General features: G+C 44.6%; 1 protein-coding gene across 3 annotated transcripts in view; it reads right to left on the reverse strand.

Annotated features, from left to right (window-relative positions):
- Positions 1–2,277: 2,277 nt before the first annotated feature.
- CHRM2 (cholinergic receptor muscarinic 2) overlaps positions 2,278–24,257 on the reverse strand; it is a 183,482-nt gene continuing 161,502 nt past the window's right edge. For all 3 annotated transcript variants that reach the window (XM_045288871.1, XM_045288870.1, XM_045288872.1), the window contains exon 2: positions 2,278–7,632. In XM_045288871.1, the coding sequence (XP_045144806.1) occupies positions 6,197–7,585 (1,389 nt within the window). In that variant the 5' untranslated portion in view covers positions 7,586–7,632 and the 3' untranslated portion in view covers positions 2,278–6,196. The remainder of the gene's footprint in view (positions 7,633–24,257) is intronic.

The following is a 24,257-nucleotide window of genomic DNA, read 5'->3' on the forward strand; positions in this document are numbered from 1 at the left end:
GAACACACAAACAAAAACAAACGAGTGGTTCTCAAAGTGGGCACGTGTTGAAAGACCCGGGGGTTTGTTCAGGTACATACATTCGCAGCCTTCAGTCCAGACTGCGAATTAGAGTGTCTGGTGGTGGGGTCCCATCTGTGTTTCCATAAGTTTTCCAGGTGGGTCTACTGAGAGCTAATGCTTGAGAGGCACTGATGTGCAGTGTACTATAAGGTCACCCTAGTACACACACCATCATAACTTGAAGGCACACTTCCTAAACCGGAACAGGAGCGAAACCGCTTACAATGTGGAAAAAAATCACCTTCAGTGAGTCATTGTGTATTTCTTACCACCAGCAGTCCAGCTGATATTGAGATTTCAAATGGGCATTTCTGAAATCTGAAAGAAGCCACCTGATGGCACGGTGGTCACGTGCTTGGCTGGTAAACCCAGAGGTTGGCAGCTCAAACACCCCAGCTGCTCGGTGGAAGCAAGGACGTGGCAGCCTGGGTCTGGCAAAGGCTGGTGGTTGGAGGTCCTGTGGAGGCAGTGGTACTCTCTCCCACAGGGCTGCTGGGAGTCAGAGTCGACTCAAGAGTTGTGGACTTGGGATCAAAAAGTTGACTCATTGTTAGTCCTTCATCCAAATCCCCAACAACACCCATTTCAAAACCTCTCACAATAACCATTTCTGGGAAAGGTGGAGACTGAGGATTCAGATGAGCTCCGGGGTTTATAAAGCAAGTCGGTATCTTCTTTCTTTCCATTTCCTTTCTGTGGTGCCTGTTCTAGAAGCCAAAGCAGAGCTGTTCAATAAAAGTGGGTCCCACCACTTACGTTCTGATTCTTTGCTTCCGTTCTTAGTGGAGGAACACGAGTTGAGAACTTCGTACTTACGCCTGGCAATGGATCGTATGTGTGAACCATGCCATTGGGAAGAGCATTTGACCATTCCCGAGACGGGATCCAATTCACAGTCTCAAAAATGAACTGACAGCACTTCACTGGAATGACGTGAAACCAATGGAACTGATGAAAACATACCTCGTTTTTCTTCCTCTTTCCCCCAGAAATGACTGAGACGGCTGGAGGACAGCAGCTACCTCCCTGGATTGCTTCAGACTAGGTCCATTTTTGGAAATGGACAGCCATTTCAGTTTTCATAAAATTTGATAAAGATGAGAATTCACTGGAAAAATCTCTCTCTCATTGCATGTGAAGGTGGTAACAGGAATCTTTTGCAAATTCAGATTGTAAGCATCTCCTCTTAAAATGTAAGCATCGTTTGGGATTCTAATAAGCCCAATAGCAACAAACCTAACAATAGTAGTCTGCTGATGGGCCAAAGAAAGTGTTGGGGGTGGTGTGTGTGTGTGGGTGGGGGGGGGGGGTAGGGGGAGATGTTGGGTAGTTAACTGGGTAACAGGGAAGGAAGCGAATGTTTCAGGAGACAAGACAGCCCACCAAAAAAGAAAGCGTCCATTTTCTTAGTTCTTTGTGAAATTCATACACATTATTATTATTATTATTATTCCATGTACTGTATAGGCAGGTGCACTGGGCCTAGATGGAAAAGAGTGGGGAGTAAAATGCCTAGCATGGACGGTTTCCATCTTATTTTCCAGACCAAAAAAAAAACCCAAACCAGTTTCTGAAGGTCGTCCTTTCTCCTCTCAGTCTGATTGTTTTTCATTTGACAGAAATCAGCTAATTTGGAGGAGAGTGAGGCTGGATGGGCACGGGTTGAGTGCAGCCTCCTCCTGCAATCAGCAGGCCAACACAGCTGTGGGCAGAGTCTCAGCGGGGAGGAGGGAGTGGGAAGAAGAGGAGCCTGGGCGTCGTCACACAGGGCGAAGCCGGCACCGACTTCCTTCTCTCCTCCAAGCGGGAATGGAAATCGGTGCTGCGTTCTTCGGGATTATAAAGCTGTGCTCACACACACATATGGGCAGGGTATTGGCAGTGCTGAGAGGTCTTTCTTCATAAACAACCATGGGTTTTTTTAAATCAGGCACACACAGCCTATGCCTGTTTTCTTAGGCACCCTGGTGTTACAGTGAGTTAGCTCTTAGCCAGGAACCAAAGAGTCTATGGTTCAACGCCACTGGCTGTTCCACGGGAGAAAGACGTGGCAGGCTGCTGCCCTAAAGCATTACAGCCTCGGAGCTGCCCCACCCCCCACCCCCGGGGGACTCCTACCTGCCCCTGTGGGCTCCCTGGGTCATAATGGACTTCAGGGCCCTGGGCTGAGTCCTGTCACTTTGGAGCAACACATGACACACCTGACGCCTTAAGATGTTTTGTGTATAATATATTTATTTGCATACAGAAATATGTCTTTCTATTGTACATCATAATACTTTTATTTATAGGCTATGTATAGTAAGCATACAGCATATTCCAGGAAGAGACGCTAGATAGGCACACAGGACATGCTGCGGCGTGCACCCTCTTACAAGAAGCATGTTTCAGAGGCATGGTACGATGTATACATGCTGAAAATACACTTTGCACAGAGTCATCCAGCTTGGGGTGAAGGGGTCCTAAATCTATTTGCAAAGTCAGTGCTGGGGTTGCTGAAAGGAATATCATTAAACTCTTGGAAGGGGGGCAGGAGGCAACTAGCAAGGAACTAAGCAGGAGAAAATAAGTGGAGATATGTTTTTAAGTGCATGTTGCTGTCACATTGAACTCTCCATTTCTCCTGATGTCAGCTCTTGAGGAGCAGAGCTTTCGGGAATGGACCACGTGCAGGAGCCTGTGGGAAAGCTCAGCCCGTGTGACTCATTATGTTGCTGACGTTGTCCTGACATGGAGGAGGTGGCATGTGTTTACTGATGATGAACTGATCGAAGGAAGGGCCCTTCTTTCTCTTTCCGGATCCTCATCTCCTCCTCTTGTAACACCACTCTGGAATATTTACATTATTGCTACGAGGAGAGAACAACAAAATTCACCTTTACAGTGAAAACAAAGGGAAAAATCACGTTGCTCCTCGCGTTTAGTGAAAGGGACTCATAATGTGTTTGAAAGGGAAATATCAATATCGCAGCTCCCCCAGGAACTGAATCTATCCTGTGGAAGCATTTCAATGGCCAACCACTGTAACGTCGATGGCATGAATTCTGTAGCCATTATAATTGATCGTTGAGATATTGGAAGTAACGTGCTGCTGGTCTGGACAGTTTGGACAGACAGATGTGTGTGCGCTGTGTTCCTAATCTATGAACTACAAATCCACCAGACTCAACGAGTGATAGTGTTTCTGACACACAATTGGTGAGCAATCCCTTTTCCAAGGATTACACTATTTGAATTGGTATTCTGATAGTGATGAAGGATTATTTCCCCACATGTGGGGGAGGCAAGCTCCAGAAAACCCTTAAAACAGACCAAGGTTTCTGAACCTCACTGCTTTTGACAGTGAGCCTGATAAAGTGATAGCTGGGGGTGGGGTGGTACAGACTTGCACACTGTAGGTCCCTTAGCAGCATCCTTTGCATTTACCGATTGTTGCCAACACTCCTATCTGTTTCCCAGTTGTGAAAAGTCAAAATGTCCCCACACATTTCAAAATGCCCCTCACCCCCACCATGGGGGACAAGATAGTATCTCGTTCAGAACCATTGGCATAGCTGCCCCCGCAACAGTTTATGAAAAATCTTTCTACACAGCACCCAGTCCTTTCCAAACATCTACTATTTCACAGTCCTTTCTGGTTTCCTGATAACAGTTGACCACATTCCCATGGTGTATCAATCTCTCTTTAGTTCCTCTCTTGAACCCTGGATGGTTTTCCTTCCTGGGGGTGAAGATCAAGAACAGATGAAGGACAGAAAGGGTGCAGCGGCAATGACAAGTGAAAGGGCATTTGCTCCCTGAGGGAGTTGGGTGATGAGAGAAAACACAAGAAAAGCCCCAATCCAGAGGACCTACATCCAAAGGGCTCGTCTAAACCAAAGTGGAATCGACATCAATCTAGGACAGGTAACGAGCACACAGTACAACAGGTCACACGGCAGTGTTGCTTACAGAAACCAAACCACCCCGCACTGTTCGTGATGTTGAATCGATGAGTTGATTTACAGAAACCAGATAAAACGAAATGCAGATTTAAGATTGGGAAAAATGGCCCTTAACTCAGTGTAGTATAAAATAATCCACCTGAACCAATTCTGTAGGCTGAAGTGATTTAAACAAAGTATTTCTACAAAGAGTGAGTTAAGGACAGATCGTGTTGGCAATTTGTTGTTGTTGTTGTTTCTGTTATGATTTTAAAATGACAAAAAATGCTAATTTGTTGAGCTGTCACCAATGAGTCAAATCATACAAAATAATTGTATCACGTGTTAAGGGCTAATGGTACCAACTTCTCATGCAACTCACATCGGTGTAACTGAAAAGGATAGAGTGAGTCCATTAATCTAAAGTGCAAAAGTCTGCAATATAAAAAAAAAGGCATTTATAAATCTGTTGTTGATGGATTGGGCTATCGTCAGCACATTTGGTTGGAATAATATAAATAATATGATAAGAGATAAGATAGGAAGATGAGGGCTGGACATGGTTGATGTGAGTCAACGTAATCCTCTACTTATTCAGATTGCCATTCCAAAATCTTTACGTTGCCAAGATTGTCTCTAAAGCCAACATTGGGGTAATAGTTTCAGACCTTGTTTGACAGCCTCAGGGGATGGTGAAGAATGGTACAGGTACAGCCACCTACATTCTTCATTTAGATTCTGCTGAGCTCTCATGGCCTCTTTTGTTACCCACTATAACATTTGTCTCTGAGATCTGACTATAATTCTATTGATAGGAGAATTTTGAAGCTAAATAATATTAAAGAGAATTGACAATTTGAGGAATACGGAACACGTGGTTTCAGTCGCTGTCTTAAAGTGAGTCTTAGCTCCACCCCCTCGACTGAGTCCTCGGGTGAAGTTTGACAAGCTCATTGACTGGATAAATTATGTGGCATTCTTTGCAAGGCATTGACAAAATGGTCTTCTCTTCTTCGGATAGCCCCAGAAGTCATCAGAACCACTTGGGTTTGCAATCTGGTTTAAGAGTCCCAGTGAATAATGCCATACCCTCTTTGTGCTGTCAAAGACCAGGAGTTCATGTTTTACAAGATACCCTTTTGTGCAAGGGTCATGAAGCTTCAGGTCGAAACAGAGCATCCTCCTGACCCTCAATTCCCCCATCTCAAAATTCATCTGGTCTCAGTAGACTTTGTCCAACTAGATTGACCAGGGTTGAATTAGGTAAATCTTCAATTTTACAAATGGCTTTGGTTTCTGAAGCATCTTCGTGGTTTAGGTGGACTAGGCTGTGGAAATGAAAGGTTAGTTTAGGAGAAAAATAGATCGGTGAGACTACTGTACATACAGATTCAAAAGTGAACTAAATCCTTATTGGTTTTTTGTACCCCAAAGAATGCAGACACCACAGTGGCAGGTGTGACATGCCTATCTTCAGGTCTGTGCCGGGCTGGATTCAGCTATAGTCCCACAGTATGTTCACATAGATAATGTAGAACAAGGACTTACACAACATAATATTAATAGGGAAGGATGCTGTAATCTCGTGTTTGTTGGTTTCCTTTTTAAAGAGAGAAAAGGAAAAGGTTTTGTTTTTTTAAAAAAGGGCATTTATACTATTGTAATCCTCTGAATAAGACGGACAATGATAATGTAGAAATAACCTCAGGAGGCCAGCGGGGCACAGTGTTTCTTTTTCTTAGTCACCTCCCCAATCTCTAGTCACTAACTCTTTATGATTGAAGTCTCTCGGGCAGCTTGTCCTGGTGACTTTACATCCTCAGGTGGACACACGGAAGCACCGCCAAATAAAAACGGGCGACAAAACAAAACAAAACAAAACGTTTTCCCTCTGGCCAGAGATGGATAAAATTGTAGATCCAGAAGCCCTTCTTCAAGAGAATACGAGAAAGCATAGATTGTCCCTTCTATCTACAATAGCAAAGCGCCTCTTTCCTTCTCTCGTTGCTTCTACAATGACAAGGTTCATCGGGTGCAGATGTTTCCATCTAGAGCCGAGGCATGATAAAGGGTCATTGCTGGGCTCCCTCATGGCCCATTCTGTGGTAACACTGAAGGGCAACGGCCGAAATGTTTCACCTTTTGGGAGCTGTCTCCCTTTCCTTCTTTGCAAGCTCCCATTGGCCACCTCCCTTCGTTTCCAATAGGGTTTACCTGGTGGCACCTATGTTCTTGTAGTGACACATGAGAAGGTGTTTGAAGGTCTTCTTGAAGGTGGCGTTACAAAGAGCGTAGCAGGCGGGGTTGATCGTGCTGTTGATGTAACAGAGCCAGTAGCCAATTGTCCACACCGTGTTGGGGATGCAGGGTGCACAGAAGGTGTTGATGAGCACCATGACGTTGTATGGGGCCCAGGTGATGATGAAAGCCAACAGAATGGCCAAGATTGTCCTGGTCACTTTCTTTTCCCGAGAAGGAGGAGGCTTCTTTTTGGCCGGCTGCTTGGTCATCTTCACAATCTTGCGTGCTACAATGTTCTGCTTTTCCTCCCCATTCGGACCCGTGGAGCCAACTAGCTCCACGTTGGCATGAGCATCACTTTTGGGGGTCTTGGTGCTACTTTTGGTGCACGCGTGCTTTGTGTTCTCGTCTTTGGAGTAGCCTGCGGAGGTGGAGATGGTGTTCTCGTCCTGCGTGATTTCGTCATCTCTCATGTTCGAGGCGATGGCACTGACGGAGGTGGAGTCATTGGAGCTCTCCTTTTCCTCCCCCTGGACACAGTTTTCGGTCACAGCCTCTCGAGAAGGTTTGCCGTTCTGGATTTTGCTAGGCTCCAGGCCACCGCCACTATTGGGCGTGTTGTTGTTGGTTGCCTTCACTATTCTCCCCTGCACCAGGCTTGGAGAAACTGGATCTTGGTTGGCCACGGGCTCTTTCTTGTCCTTCTTTATCCTGCTCTTGCTGGCTCGGGAGATGTGCCAGTACAGCACCGTCATGATGATCACTGGCAGGTAGAAGGCTGCGATGGCCGTGCCAAAGGTGACGGCGGCATTGGAAAAAAACTGGATGTAGCATTCGCCGTCCTTCACAGTTCTCACCCCTACGATGAACTGCCAGAAGAGGATGGCTGGGGCCCACAGGATGAAGGAGAGGACCCAGGCAGCAGCAATCATCATCCCTGCCATTTTCGTGGTCCGCTTGACGGGGTAGGTCAGAGGCTTGGTGACGCAGAAGTACCTGTCGAAGCTGATGATGAGCAGGTTCATAACGGAGGCATTGCTGACCACATAGTCCAGGGCTAGCCAGAGGTCGCATACCACAGGCCCCAAAGGCCAGTAGCCAATCACAGTGTAAAGGGTGTACAAGTTCATGGAGAAAACGCCTATGATAAGGTCAGCACAGGCCAAGCTGAACAAGAAGTAGTTGTTGACGGTTTGCAGGTGGCGGTTGACTTTGATGGAGACCATGACCAGGATGTTCCCAATGATGGTCACCAAGCTGAGGGATCCAGCCACCAGGACAATAAAGACCACTTCAAAGGTCTTATAAGGGCTGGTCAGAGCCAGGCCACTGCTAGAGGAGTTTGTTGAGTTATTCATTTTGACTTCTCCGATCAGTAGTCAAGGGGTCAAGTCAGCCTGCAAACCTGCAGGAAAATAGAATAAAATTAACAAGGGGGATAAACACTGCTGTACGAGACATCTGATTTCTTCCTTTTAAAATATATTTCTTGAGCATCTCCTTCCACCCCCTACATGTTCAGTGTGCCTGCCTGCCCCAGTTCCTCACAAACTCAGATTTTGAATGGTGGATCCCAAAGCTTCTTTTAGGTTAGCAATATTTTCAAATCTGATAACATTTTGAAGGTATCTATATGTAGAGATCTATCTATCATCATTCTAGCTCTTTTTCTAGGATTTCTAGCTGCATAATTGTTAACCACTTGGCTGCTAACTGAAGTTGGAGGGTAAAACTCGTCCAATGAGTCCATGGGAGAAAGACCTGGTAATCTGGTTAGATAAATATTAAAACCTAGAAAAGCCTAAAGGGCAATTCTATTTTGTCTCTATAACTTAGAATCAACCAGCTAGCACCTAAAATCAACATCTATCTATCATCTATCTATCTATCTATCTATCTATCTATCTATCTATCTATCATCTATCTATCAATCATCTATCTATCTTACTTACCTACCTATCTACCTATTCATCCATCCACTCGCCCACTCACCCATCTTCCTACCTATCTACTTGTCATCCATCCATCCATCCATCCATCCATCCATCCATCCATCCACCCACCCAGCTACCTGTCTTCCATGCACTCATCTATCTTCCTGGGTCTGAACGATTATGAGCTAAAAGTGATCATAAAGCTTCCAAAGCACCAAGAGGTGTCTATAATGGACATAAAAGTTAATTAGCCAGTGAGAGGACACAATAATGGGAGAAGGCATAAGTGTTAGAACACTGGATGATTTTTTATTGTCAGCGACAGATTTGTACTCCATCACTGTCTTTTTTATAACAACACTGGTAATAACAAAGATAATACAGTAAGAGTAGCCCTTGTTTTCCTCTGTTCTCTTTGCACTTGTCAGTATCATCTCAAACATTCCTTATCCTACGAAACAATATTCACTCATTACCTACATGTTGATAGGATTGTCACTGTCTCCTTCGGGCTCTCATCGTACTAGTTTTCAAACCAAACACATGGTACGGTTAGGACACCAAGCCTATCATTACTGCGTCATCCATTTGGATGCATATGTGAACCCATAGACCATGCCCCATCGGACTTTCTTGAGATGTGTATGGAAGCAGATCTCTAGGAGTTTCTTCTGTGGTGAAGCTGGGCGGGTATGAACTGCTGACCTTCAGCTTCATTGTGGAGTGCAAACCCATTATGCCACCCAGAGACCTGACAGGCAGGAGGGGAGCTATAAGTGGTTTTCAGATGGGAGCACTGAAACTTGAAAGATTCATAAATACCAAATCACAAATCAACTCAGTGCTAGGGCTGAGTCTTTAAACTTTAGTTTGTGCTTCCATTGAGTCATTCACTGGGTCCTAACACAGCTGTTGTACGAATCTATCTGTACCTATCTGTACGAAGCACCATGGTAGTGGCTGGGCATTCAGCCATGATTGGGACTAAGGTCTAGCCCATCGAAGATATATGAACCCATGATAGAGATGAATTTGTGGAGAAGTAATTATTAAACGCCAGTGCACTTTCTGTTGCCCAGCCCTGTTCTGTTCAAATCAATGCAGGACCTTCATTTCTCAGAGAATGACACCGAGGTCTGGTGACCTTTCATGAGGGATTTGACAAAGCAAGTTAAGAGCCCATCATATAGGCTATGCCACTTTGAGGAAGACATATAACAGCTGAAGGAAAAACTAGTCCAAGTAGCTCCCTCCCCCTGACTGAAGAGTACAAGATAGTGGTAGAAAGTGAGCATTGCTGAGAAATTCTGTGTCAACATTTCAGAACTCAGTTATCTGAGATCTCAGATGCCACTATCTATGAAGTAATGATGTCAGACACAGGCAAGGTAGTCCTTCGCCTTTGAACGCCAGGTGGAAAATAATTTGCTAAGCATGTTCATCATGGTTTCTTCTGCTTCCGAAAACCAATTATCTCCAAACATTGCAAACAAAACAAAAAACTTCTTAACATAGGAAGAGCTGGGCTTTAATTAAAAGATAAGAAGCCACAAGGAAAAATAGATGTAAATACTATAGAAAGATAAAAGGTTTTAGCCTAGTAAAAAATTGAAAAGTTTTTTTAAAAATAGGGGGTGATGGTGGTGGTAGGATGATTTCAAGTATTTGAGAGTCAGCATTTTGCTAAGCTATGAGGCTATATATTGCTGTTATTGTTAGGTGCCATCCAGTCGGCACCGACCTGCAGGTTAGATGTGATGAAAGCTCATACCCCAAAAGGGCATTTTTGCTGCTATTCATCATGGGGCAGGGAACACTGTATTGTTAGTGGGCGGGGACAATATTGGCAAAGGCTGTAAGAGACAATGAACTAATTGCATTAATATATAAAAGAGTGCTGCAGAGAAATGAGGAAAGATCTTAAACATCAGATCAAAGGAAAAATAAATATTAATGATATGAACAAAAGATATTCAACTGCATATGGCTGAAAATAAAGGCAAATCTAAGAGAAAAACATTCACCATCCACAGAGTTAGAGAGGTTGTTGGGGAGTAGGGATAGGAAGATGCATTGGGGTCACTTCTTTGGAGAGCAATTTACACTTATACAAATTTAAAGTGAAGATACACTGGTCTCTGGAATTTGTTTTTCAGCTGTAGTCATATGTGTAAAGAAGTATACTCAAGCAGAGTCATTCTGGAGTTTCATAGCAAAACAAAAGAGAGATAAAGATTTAAAAGCATCACTGACAAGATTGGTTGATGATATTGTGTGTGGTAGTTACACTATTTCATGTCAACTTGATAAATAGAGGGAAGTGGTGGAGTTTAGCCTGTCAACCAAGTCACAGCCTGATGATGCCTCCTTGTGGGTGTGACCTTCTCACGAAGATTCTGCGAACTTCCTCTCTTTCTTTCTGGAGGAGGGCTACACACTCTCTCTCAGCTTCACCTTCCTTCTGACACCACATGGAGCCACGCTGATGGCAGCCAGAGCCCTGGAGATGTGTCCACTGCCATTGGATCCACAGGACTTTCCACCCACTGGCTTGTGATCTTCCTGCATTCAGCATCATTGCATGGCTGCATGAGTCTAAAGAGGAATTTATGGACTAGTATTGGACATATGGGCTAATAATGGACTCAAGGACTTGATCTGGACTCTGCTGGAATGTTTTCTCAATATACAATTGCTCTTTGATATAAAGCTCTTTCTTACATACATCTAAGTATCTCTGGATTTGTTTCTCTAGTCAACGTGGTCTCCTGATTTTCCTGGGAAAGTTACAGCCATAAAATTATATCATCAAAGCAAGAAGATGAATGCTAGAGAAGGCAATATGATTTATGCAAAATGTAAACATACTAGAATCAGTGAAAAAATACTGCTACCAAATCGTAGAACCTTTTATGAAACAAAAATATCAAAATGCGAAGCTATTGCTTCTCAATATATCCTCCATTTAGGTCTAGACACTTCTGAAGGTGGGATTTTCATTTCTTGAACCCTTCCCTGAAGACTGTTGCACTGTGATTTCGACCCTATCAAAAAGGCAGTTGAGTGTCCTCCAGGGTCTCAAATTGTGTTCTTCTGAAATGTCTTCTGAGTTTGGGGACCAAAAGGTGTCTCCAGGGGCGAGATCAGGGCTGTAGTGTGGATGGAGTCTCCCAACAACATTCTCATAGGGTAGCCCTTACTATTCCAGAAGAACGAGCAGGTAGGTGCATTGGGATGGGGGTGGTGGGGGTGGTAGACGATTCCTCAGCGCAAATTTCCTGGCCTGTTTCTCAGTGGTGACACTTTCCATTTTCTTAAAACTTTTCCATAACGAGCCCCCATGTGAGTCCTGTGCCCTTTTAAGGGAATTTATCAAGATGACCTCTAGGGACTGCCCTAAACAAGTCTCCATAGCCTGAGCTGACCTCTCCCCACCACCTTCCCCCTCCATCCTCTTGAAAGCCTGTGCTTTGATGAGAATGTTCTTTTGTCATATTGGTAAATCCAAGCTTATCCCCAGCTGTAGTTCATTCCACAAAATCCTCTCCAATAGCTTCCTTCTTGATTAACACACTGATGGAAAGATGCATTCTGATCACCAAGCAACACCACTGGCACCCATCGAACCAGCTGCGGCCAAGGTGCTCACTTTTAAAATGGAGACTCCCGCACCTGGTGAGATCCCATGTCAGTAGCCATCACATCAACGGTCACTTTAAGATCCTTTCCCACCCGTTTGTGGACATGAGCTACAGTTTCTTTGTGCACTCAGGCCGATGGTCTGCCTTCTCTTGGCTCGCTACTGGGGCGTCCCAAAGTTCCTTATAACGCTTTAGTCATCTAAAACCTGCTGACTTATGTGGGGCAGTTTTCTTGTAAACTTGCTGAAAAGCTTCTACGATGTGGAAAGATGTCCATGTGAGTTAAAAAAAATTGATATTAACTGTGCTCTTAAAATCATTTTTTACCCTGGCACAAAAGCACCCCTTTTGGACTGTAACATGCACATTACTGAGAGCATTTGTCTGCAGCCATCCACTGATCAGTGAGACATGTGTAAGTACCTTTTGCTTCAAATAAACCCGTGCTTCCCGGAACAGTGTCAATATACTTCGGCCAACTGTCTAGCCTATTGCTTTACTGACCCTCCTCTGCCCTCCTCACTTGGCAATGTCCAACGTCAGTTATTTTGGTGTAAAAATCTTTCTCTTATTTTTTCCCTCCCTGCATCATTGATCTCATATAATATTTTCTCTCTTGTGACTGGCTGATTTCACTCAGTGTAATGTTCTACAGGCCCATGCATGCTGTGGGGTGTTCTGGGGTTTCCTCCTTTTTAATTTTTTCCAAAGCCATGTTTGGTATTCCATTATGCACATGTACCAGAGTGTCTTTATCCCTTCTTCTATGGATGGGAATAGGGGGTTTCCCTCTTCTTTCTAATGTAAACAGTGTTTCAACGAACCTGGGTGTGCATTTGTCTGTCTGTGTTCGGACTCTCACTTCTTTAAGAAAGACACCCAGCAGAGGGATTGCTGGCCCGTAGGGCATTTCTAGTCCCAGCTGTTTGTACAACAGTGGTTGTACGTTTTTCCAGTCCCTGAAAATGAGCATGTCCCTGATATGCTCATGCCCCCTTCCATCTTTCCAAATTCTTCTCCGAGGCTCCCCTAAATGTCCCACATCGAAGGCAATGGCATTATGTTCTCCACACACAGCATCATATTTCTTGACTTTGTCTCATTTCACATTCTTCAAAGCACCTCTCCCCACAGCTCAAATCTGTCTGCCTCCAGTTGGGCCTTTAGGCAACATCCGGGCATGAAGTGCTTCCATAGCCCGGATCAAGTTGCGTTTTCTTCCATCTCTGCTTCTATATCACTCCTCATAGAATTTTACTTTGTGTTTTTATGGCTCACTCGCTGTTTCTGGCATCTCACATGGAAAGGCGAGTTGATCATATGCTTCACAGTGTAGCCAACCTCCCCACAAGTCCTTGCAAAGTCTCCCTTATTTTTATTTTATTAATATGTGTTCTGACCCTCATTTTAACTCTGACATTCCACTGTCTTCCCTGTTGGCTTCTTTGTCTTTGTTGCTCAACTATTCAGCTCACAGCTCAAACTTGACTGGTGCTTCCAAAATGTTTGTTGAGCCAACACAGAGAAAATCATTCATATTACTAATTCCACCCCGTTTACCTCATCAGTGGGATTGCTTCCCTGGTTGTTCTCTTCAGCCATACTTTCTTCGTCATTATTCATGCAATTGTGGATTTGTGTACTTTATTTGAATAAACTAAATCCATTAATTCAGTCCTTTTTGCAGTTTTTCCTTATTAGCTTAGGTAACAGTAAGCTCAAAATCCTGATTACTTGTCAGCAGCGATTTTGTCTCTTCATTAGGTAAATTCAGGGACAATTTTGCAGTTGGCTTGTATGTACATCACTTTCTTGGAATGTCAGTTTTAATTTACTTTGCTCGAAAACCAGTAACTTATTTCTTGAATTTACTCATCACCACTCTCTTGTGGTAAAACACCAGACAATAGTGACTCTGATTTCAAAGGAGGTTTAGGTAATTTCCTCTGGAGAATAATATGTAACTATGAACACATACGCCACAAAACTAGTTTTTTGAAATCAATTAGTAGGATCTCACATTCTGTAGTTTCAGAAACCGAAAGTGCAAACAGGTGGTTTGCCCACAGCCGTCTGCCTCTTGTCTTCACCTGTTGCTAGGAATCGTCGAGATTCTTGTACAGCTTTCCATGGATGCGGGTCTGATGGTTCTCACTCGGTGGTCCTCTTCCATATCATTCATTCATTATTCATTCATTCATTCATTCATTCCCTCCCTCCTCCATCTCATTTCCCCAGCGTATGGCTTTTCCTATTAAACAATAATTAAAAGAAGAGAAGGGGGGCCCTCCTATAGAGCAGTGGGCTAGGTGCTTGACCAGCTAACTAAAGTGGTTTGAACCCACCAGCTGCTCCAGTGGAGGAAAACGAGGCTGTCTACTTCCATAAAGATTGCAGCCATGCAAACCCCATAGGGGCATTCTCCTCTGAGTAGCATCGCGTCAGAACTGACTTGATGACAATGGGCCTAGGTTTGCTTGGGTTGGGGGACTCTTTTCCCATAGCTGTGGAGTCGATTCCAACTCAGTGACCCTGCCATAGGGCAGAGTAGAACCGTTCCATTGAGTTCCCAAGGCAGCCAAGCCACCCTTGTGGAGGGGGGACTGCCACAACTTTTGTTCACTGCATGGCTGGTGGCTGGATGGTTGCTGAACTTTCGGTTAGCAGCCAGGAGCTTAAGCACTGCACCACCAGGGCTCCTGGGCAAAGGTCAAGTTCTACACTGTCACATAGGTCTGTTTTGAGGTAAATGAGACTTAATGGTATAGTGGATATATGTTGGGCTGCGATCCACATGGTCAGCAGTTCAAAACCACCACCAGCTCCTCTGGAGAAAGACTGGGCTTTCTACTCCCGTACACAGTTACAGTCTCGGAATCCCACAGAGGGTTGCTGTGAGCCAGCATTGGCTCGATGGCAGCAAGTTTGTTTTGACGGAGTTAATGATAACAACATCTGCTAATCAAGGTCCTTGGGAAGTTCCAACAGCTAGCACTTGACCACTATCCTAATGGTAGGCGTGGCTCAAATTCACCCAGAGGTGCTGTGAACAAGAAGCCTGGTTATCTGTTCCCATAAATATGACAGCCTCATACGTCACTCTAGCAGAGCAGTGTGACTCTGTCCTTTAGCGTCAGTGGCAGTGGGCTTTAAAGAAATAGAAACTTAGGACTCTCAGTCACACGAGGGACCTTAAAAAGTTTGTAGAAAAAAAGAATTGACAGAGAATGGGATTTTTTCCCACGAGCTCTCTGAAGCACTCCTTTGTATGTGACCACGCTTACTACCAATAACTCCATAAATTATACGGAACTAATTCTATCGTCCCCTTTTTACATCGAAGGGGCCTAGAGAAGAAGTTAAACAACTTGTTGAGGTGAGTACATGACCGGCAACTGAAACCAACATCTTTCTTACAGTGAAATTCTCTTTCCCTGTTTCTCTTCTGCTTTGGAGAATCTTTATCTCAGACTATATGGGATTGTTTGACACTACATAACAAGGAATTACAGTGGAAGGCTGCTTAGTTAAGAAAAATGCTACTTTGAGATGCCCGAGATTCTTCCCAGGTAGATTTGTATAATATTCACAGACCTGAGTGTCTAGAGTTGTCACACTGGCTTGACTATGTGCTGAGTGTAGAGATGGAAACCGCTTCACTTAGAATCAAGCACCAGCGTTTGGAGACGGCATTCCTCACCCCCATGTGATGTTCAGGCTCCGTGAGGGCTGTGCCTCTTCGATTAGAGAAACTGTCTCCCTCCCCTCGGCGTCGGCCCACTTCCAGCGTTTGCATTTCTGTAAAGGTTTTCATTTCTGGCGTGGCACCGCAGGGTGTGATTCAAGCAGTAATGGTGACATCGTGGGTGAAGGGACATATACTTGCAGCAGACTAAACAAGGAAGATGACCTTCACAGGATTCAGCCTCTAAGTAACCCACCTGGTATTGTAGAATGTTAGTTTAAGACTAAGATCTGGATGATCGATGGAAACTTTCAAGAAAATAACTTTCCTGCCCCTTGGTTCCTCGCTACTCGATTTCTATACATGGCAGTGAGGAGTGCTCCAGGCTTAAATATTCTCCTGGATAAGTTATGGGTGCCATTGTTTAATTATTAGCTATGCCACTCTGCCTAGGCCACTCAATTTCCATGATCCTGAACACTGGTTTCTTCTCAAACATGAATAATAATGATCCCCTTTTCCTATCAGAGTGGTGGGCAGGATATGAGTGACAGAATATTTCCAAGCTACGAATACCTATGAATTAGAGACATCAAATAAAGGCAAGTATTATTCATTTTCATATGTGTTGCATATATACAAATGAACCAGTTTTGTTAGTGGTCACCCCAAAAAATTTGTCTTTCTAAAGTTGAGAGGCAGCAAAAAAGACGAAGACGCTCAACAAGATGGATTGACACGCTGGCTGCAACAATGGACGCACACGCCGGGCGGAGTGGGAAGATGGCACAGGACCAGGCCGTGTTTCATTGGGTTGTACTTGGAACAAACTCTGTACCTCGCGACTCCACCAAGTTAGTGATCTCAACAGAAACATTTATTTGTACGCCCGGATTACATGTATCAATACCCCCACAAGGTGAAAACTCTATGCCAATTTACTTTTTGAACCTCCTAGTGAAGTCCTGCTGGTATAGTGGTTACATGTTGGATTACTAAAAACAAGGTCAGCAGTTCAAAACCAACCAGTCACTCCTTGAGAGAAGACAGGGCTTGCTACTCCCAGAAAGAGGTACAGTCTTGGAAACTCCTAGGTGTAGCTCTACCCTGTCCTATAGGGTAGCTATGAGTTGGCCTCAACTCGATGGCAGCCAGTGAATATGTTGTAGTCAATGAGCTGGATGGACTCCATGGCGGAAACAATGGGCTCGAACATAGCAACAATGATGAGGATACTGCCCGATCAGTGTTTCATTCTGCTGTAAACAGGGTGGCTAATATGAGCCCCAACTTACTGAGTAGCACCTACCAAACAACCGCAACGATGTACATCTGTCTGTCTGTCTATCTAGCTCTCTCTCGTTTGCTTCCTTGCTTGCTACCTTATTTATCTGAAAGAGGCTAAAAATGAGAAAGTCTATATGGTATGAAATATCATAGTGGTGGTAGAAATGATAATGATAATATAATAATGCCATGTATTAAACACAATTATCCTTCATAACGACCTCTGAGACAATCATTTTTATTCTGTTTTTATAAATGTTGAATAAAGACCATAGAACTGTAAGTCACTTGACATCTGAACTCAGGATCCCTGACTCCAAGTGGTTGACAACTGCTACAAAAGGCTGCCTGTCCGGGGCGCTTTTATCCTGCAGCCAATGCTCGCCCAGATACATCTGAGGAGGAACGCCACCTTCAAGACACATCCTTACTTATCAAGCTGCACAGTTCAGGTTTGTGCTCTGGATTGTGGGCACGTTGCCCTTCTATATATAAAAGAGAAAAAACATGTAAAAAGAACAACACAACCAAATGCACACTTAACTCGGTAAAGGGACACGAGCCATGACAAGAATGAGAGCAGCACAAACACCCAGCTGGTCCCCATGGACCAGCACAAGGACAAGAAGATTCTTCCGTCCTCCCCGTGTCTGCAGTGTGAGGGTGTTCCAAGCCCTTAGGATGATGCAAAGATGCTCAGTTTCAGTTGTCTGTCATCCATCCTACTATTCTCAGTGACACGGAGACGGAAGTCCACTCCATGTCAGCCAAGCTTTCCTTGATTTTCTTTAAAAACACTTCCCAAACACCAGCACACCAGACATGTTGTAGGACTTAGGGGAAGAGGCTTAGAAATGATTTACATGGTACTCTAATTCGCTCACCATCTCTATGCACCTTTTAGTTATTTGTTCACAAAGCATGTGTCTCCATTGAGTCAATTCTGGCTCATGGTGTGAGCCTGTGTGTTTCATAAAAGAACTGTGCTGCATAGAGCTTTTAATAGCCGTGGCCTGTTAGATGTCACCCCTGAGTGAATTCAAATTTCCGACCTTAGGAACCGGGCTTAAACCATTGGCATCACCTGGAGCCTTAACACAGGGTACCTTCTGCCAATAAAGAAACCAAGCCTTGACAATGAACACAGATACAAAACTAATCTGGAAGGAACCCTTCTGTCCATTTTAAAAATGATTGAAATAACATCTGAGAGAGGGCTAGAGCATCGTCGTTGACAGAACTCACGTACTGATGATGTTCACATGCCACGCAATGGTGTTGACTAAATAATGGGGGCTCTAGAGGAGAAGGAGCTTATTAATTGGAAACATCCTCTATTCAACAACAGGAACTATGACTATACATATGGCCCACACAAGGACCAAATCAGCGACATCTAGGGAAAGAGATAATGGAGTATCATCAGTCAGAACAAGGTGAGGAGCTGTCTCTCAAAAACAGATGCTCAATTATGTACCTGTAAATTCAAGTTTAAGCCAGAAGAAAATGAAACCAATTCCACAAGAGTTATAGCCCACCTGAAATGAGAGGCCATCTCAAGAATAGGTTTGATGCATTGAACGCTAATGACCAAAGGCCACAAGAAGCGTGGGATGCCATTGAGGACATCATGTACGAAGGAAACAACAGGTCAATAAGAAGACAGAAAGAAAAAAAGCAAGATCACATTAGATGCCAGAAGAGTGCTTCAACTTACTCTTGAATGTACACTAGCTAAAATAAACAGAAGAAATGCTAAAGCAAGAGACCTCAACAGAAAACTTCAAAGATGACTTGGGAAGAAAAAGGGTTGTAAAATATATATTTGGAGTTCGGAAACAAAATCGGGACTGACGTGCTCAGCCTTTCTCAAGCTGAAGGAACTGAAGAAAAATGCAAGCCTCAAGGTACAAGGATGGGTGATTCTGTGAGCATCAATGGGCTCTGGGGCACAATGGATTGATCATTGAGCTGCTAACCACAAAGTCAGCAATTTGAACCCACAAGTAAGTAGTTCTGTGGGGGACAGGTGAGGGTGTCTCCTCCTGTAACGGTGGGAAAACTCTTGGAAATTCAAAGTGTAGTTTTATTGAGTCCTGTAGTATTGTTAGGAGTCAGAATCAACTCACTGGCAGTGGTGTAAGCAACATGTGGAATGATGCAGGAAGCAACTAAAGAAGATGGAAGAAATACATAAAATTACGTTGCCTCAAAGAATTCAAACATTACAGGAGGGTGCATATGAGGATGAACAAATCGTCTCAAAGGAAATGATCCATGCTCCACGGAAGGTATTGGAGATAAGTAAATAAGCCTTCTGGAATTGATGGAAAACTAGTTGAGAGCTTTCAACCATTGGAGAAAATACTGGAACCCCCCACTTGTCTATGCTAGGATATTTGACCAACCAACTAGACTTGATTCATGTGCAAGTTCATTAAAAAAATGGTAACACAACAGAGTGTGGAAAATATCAAGCAATATTATTAATATAATACACAAGTAAAATTTTAGTAGAGAAAAAATGGCTGCAGCGGTAGTATATCATCAGGAACTGCCAGAATTTCAAACGGGACTCTAAAGAGAACTTTGAATAAAGAATATCATTGCTCATGTCGGATAGATCTTGGCTGAATGTCAAGAATACCAGAATGGTGTTTCCCTGTGCTTTACTGACTATGCAAAGGCATTTGAGTCTGCGGGCCATCGCAGATTATAGAGACTATGGTTATGAATAAGAATTCCAAGACAGTTCTTTGTGTTCCTGAGGAATCTGGAACTGAAGCAAGCAAGGTCATTTGAATAGAATAAAGGGATATTTCATCGTTTAAAACCAGGAAAGATGCGCATCAGAGTTCAAGGTCCTATTGTTTCACATGTAAATTTAATCTGCGTGTTGACCAATTAATCTGAGAAGGTAGACTACGTGAAGAAGAAGGAGGAATCAGGATCGGAGGAATACGGATCTCCAATCTGTGATATGTACATGACATACATGGAGAAGTATTCATGCTTGGCAAAGAAGATGATGTTTGTTAGTTTCGAGTCTGTATGTAGCAGAACAAAACACTGGCGGGTCCTGCACCAACCACACAATAGTTTGAGTCCATTGTTGCAACCACTGCCAACCCATCTCACCGAGGGTCTGTTTTTTTTTTGCTGACCTTCTACTTTCCTAAGCTGTCCTTTTCCCGGTACTGGTCTCTCAGAACATGTCAAAGTGTGTGAGACAATGCCTCAGGATATTGCTGTACTCTTTCTGACTGTCTTGGAACTTTCAACATTCTCGACCAACACCAGTGTTCACATGCATCCATGTTTCTGTGCTCTTCTTTATTTACTGTCCAGCTTTTCAAGAATATGAAGGGATCAGAAATGCCAGGGCTTAGGTCAAGTGCACTCTAGTCCTCAAAATGCCCTCCTCTGTCCAGTAGATTTGACTGAGGCAAATTGTTTGAGTTTTTTTTTTTGACTGATGTTTCCATGAGCATTGATTGTGGACCCAAGCTTTGACAACGTAAATCTCTTCATTATCATGCGCTGTCTGTGGGTCCAGTGGCTTTCTTTACATTACCGGTAATTCATCCTGAAAGTCGCAGTCTCTGCGTCTTATCAGCAAGTGATTCAAGTCCTACTTGCTTTCAGCAAGCAAAATTATGTCATTTACATAGCGTCAGTTGTTAATAAACCTCTTCCAATCATGATGTATTCTTCTTCATAGAGAAGAAATACTTCTCGGAGTATTTGCTCAAAATAGGGACTGCATATGTATGGTGAAAGGATACAACTGTGATAGACCCCTTTCTTGATTTTTAAACCATGGCAAAAGTAGAGGCTCAGCAAAATCGAGGCCCATCTTCTTCGAGGGGGATTGACACAGTGGTTGTAACAAAGTGCTCATACATAACAATGATTGTGTAATTGGTGCAAGAGCAGGCAGTGTTTCGTTTGGCTGTACATGGGTCACTATGCATGAGAATGACCTTGGTGGTACCTAACCACAACGGAAGGGAAGGAGGAGTACGAGGGGTGTGCTAGTTCAAATGTCTGCCAGGGGACCAAAAATTCTGTGGGTTGAACCCACCCGCCTCTCTGTGTGAGGAAGATGTGGCAATTGGCTGCAGTACAGATTATCACCTTCGAAACCCTATGGGGCAGTTCTCTGTTCTGTGGGGCCCCCATGGGTCAGCATCAACTTGAGAGCAGTGTATGGATTTGAGGAGGGAAAAGCAGCAACCGTGCAGAGAGCCTGCCCTCTGAAGGTTGTTACATCTTCCCGAGGAAGAGGAAGACAAGGCCAAGGGCGCAGTCCTTGGAGAGCTGCAGAGAGTTAAACCTGATTAGACAGCTGCACTTGAATCAATGGCTGTGTCTTGCTCAGTGTCTGGAGAAGTTGGAAATCTGAATCATCGGCTCTTTTAAAAATATATTTTGTTGTGTTGTTCCCTAAAGTTGGCATGCTGCTGGTTTAATAACTCCAAATTAGTTAATTCATTGCTTTGAATAAAAGATGTGAATCCAATTTGCACAGGGATTGAGGCTTGTGATGACGCTGACAGAAAATTCCAGAATGGAAGCTGTTGTTCAAGAGAAGCTGGACGTTTCAGAACAATGAATCTCTTGAGGGAGCCTTCTCAAGGCTGCATGTGCTTTCATGGGAAGGCAAGATGGAGCAGCACAGGGTGGCGTGGAATTCGGGGTGGTAGGTCAAGGACAGCTTTGAGGCAAGGGGAGAAAATCAGTTTGGGGGCTAGTGATGGCACTTCATATTTTTGGTCCTCTGGAAGAGGAGACCAGAAGAGGTAGGGATAAATGGAATCAGAAGTGAAAAATTTAGGAAATGAACATAGAAGTGGGGTTTCTTGTCCTGAGTATGAAGAAGATACAAGTTTAAGTCAGCATATTAATTAACAGCTGAGTGGAGGGCATTGGTATTCCATTAGGAGAATGCTTGCCTTTCATACAGGAGATCTTGGTTTGAGTCCTGATCAATGTACCACATGAGCAACCGCCACCCCCCTGTTGATGAAGCTTGTGTGTTGCTTTGATGGGAACAGGTTTCAACGGAGCTTCCAAAATAAGACAAACGAGGGAGAAAGCGATAGTGATCCAATTCCATGGAGAGCCAATGAAACCCTAGCGAACACAATGGCGTGATCCCAGCTCTTCAGGAGGATAGCCTGGGAGCAGGGAGGGTTTGGTTCCATGCGGTCTCTGTGACTGGGAAGGCCGTTGGATGGCAGATCACAAGAACAGCACATTTCTGGGAAGCAGTTCTCTCCTTAAGGCTGCGTTGCTAATGGAGAGATCAGAAAAGTGAAGGCCCGTGTTGCTCTTGTTTGTAAGAAAACACTTTCACGTGGAAAGTAATGATCAGTGGATTGGCCTTTGATTAGATCTGCTTCTCTCAAGTTATCCCTGCTTCAAACAATTGCACTCTTAATTACTAGCTTAACAGACACTGTTTGTTGTGTTGTTGTTGTTGTTTTCTGATAATAACTATGGGTAGTGAGCATGGAGCCCTCCCAGAGAGCAATTCATTTCCACTGGTCTAAGCCTTAGGTCCGTGGACTTCTCAGTGACAGAAATGACACAGGCCTCATGATTCATAGCAGCCTCGATGAGCTATAAAAATGCAATAGTAATGGAGGAGCGAGAGCCAGGGGCAGGCACTATTTTTATTGTTTCCCATCGCAAGAGCAGATGATTGGGCCTCTGGACTCTGATTGCAGCCTATTTCTAGGACTGAGTAGACGAACCTCAGTGCTATCCTACTGGCACTGATCAAATGAGAGGCTGAAGAAAATTAAAGTGCTCACTTGATGACCCAGTAGCAGCCAACAGGAAGAAGCATTAAAAAACTGCCTCAACTCAGCAAAGATGTTTGTATTTAAAGCGCTCGTGGAGAGCTCAAGCCAAGCCAGTTGTTTGGACAGAGCGAAGAAGCCTTCGGCAGCGGTGAATCAGGCCAATCAACTCTCCTATCTGCTGGAAAGAAAAACCATTTTGCTCTGGTGCGAGGCACAGGGGTGTCACACCATGACAGGCGTCACTCAACCCCTTTTCTCTCCACACCTTTGGTTTCCCTTCTCTGACATCATGAATTCACACCAATTGCAGTCTCCCAACTCTTTCTCAACACCAGTTCTCCAAAGACTGCATCCAGACGGAAGTCTAATTACAAAGCTCCAAGCATTGTCGTCTCGTACAAGGCAGGTCCCATGTTGACTGAGCCCAGGGGTGAAAATGGTCACATTGATAGAATTCCCCTCTTGAAGGGCACCAAGTTGGTACGGAGTAACCCTGGCACCATGTTGGGTGTCCCTTCTGAAGGTTACCAGGTTGGTAACGGAGTACCCCTGGCACCATGTTGGGTGTCCCTTCTGAAGGTTACCAGGTTGGTAAGGGAGTACCCCTGGCACCATGTTGGGTGCCCCCTCTCCAGCAGGCCCTCTGGTAAAGTGGTAGCAGTTGGGTTTGAGTAGCTGGAGTTTTAAAACCAAACTGCAGCCCCTCGTCCTTGGGTCTACTCAGTGGGGTCTCCACGGGTCACTGGGTAGGACTGCCCCATCGAGTTTTTTGAGGGCTGTGATTTTCATAGAAATAAACCACCCAGCTTTTCTTTCAAGAGGATGATGGGGAGATTCAAACTGCCAACCTTCCAGATCCTGCTATGGTTATTGGTAGGTTCTGTCCAGTTTGTTCCAACTCATAGCCACTCTCTTTACAACAAAACGAAACACGGGAGACGACTGTGCACCAGCTTACCCAAGACAAAACGTGCTGCCTTCTCCCTGAGCAGCCTTTCTCCTTCAGGGGCAGGATGGAATGGAGGCGGAGGGACAAGATCAACAACTGGATTGCCCTGCTTTCAAAAACCATCCCAAACGGTAATGCAGACAACAGCAAGGCAGGAGCGAGCAAAGGCCGTGGAAGGCCTGTGGCGACCTGCAGGAGTCGGCCAGACAAGGAGAGCATGCAGGAGACCTTCCGGAAAGCTGAGCAGCTGCAGATGGACAATGAGCTCTTGAGGCAACAGATTGAGATCCTGAAGAACCCAGCTGCAGCAGCACGGCCTCGAGACAGTGGGCGACGGTGCCCGGCAGTGATGCCCTTGGGCCCCTGCTGCTCCTTCCCCCATCCCTTAGCACAGAGCCTCTCCCCCAGCTGCACTTTTTTATAGTAGATTTTTAATGAAAAACGGGGAGAAATAATGCATTTCTGTGGATACAGCCCCCATCGCCCATCTGAACTTGGAAACGACATGTCCCTCACCTGTATGTCTGTCCTCCTCTCCCATGGCTCCCCCTTGCCCTTCCCCCTTCCAGGCAGATATAGCCCTGCCTGGAGCCAAGAGGGAGGGAGACAGGGGCCCTACTGGACCCTGAAGCCTCTTGGTCTCTAGGCTTAGGGAAGGGAACTTCAGGGGGCTCAGGGGTCCTCCCCAGGGCCTGGACCTCAGCAAGGAGGCCATGTCCTACCC

This window comes from Echinops telfairi, unplaced genomic scaffold (assembly GCF_000313985.2).
Source record: "Echinops telfairi isolate 266 unplaced genomic scaffold, ASM31398v2 ScPeMD7_23;HRSCAF=83, whole genome shotgun sequence".
Taxonomy (NCBI): Eukaryota; Metazoa; Chordata; class Mammalia; order Afrosoricida; family Tenrecidae; genus Echinops; species Echinops telfairi.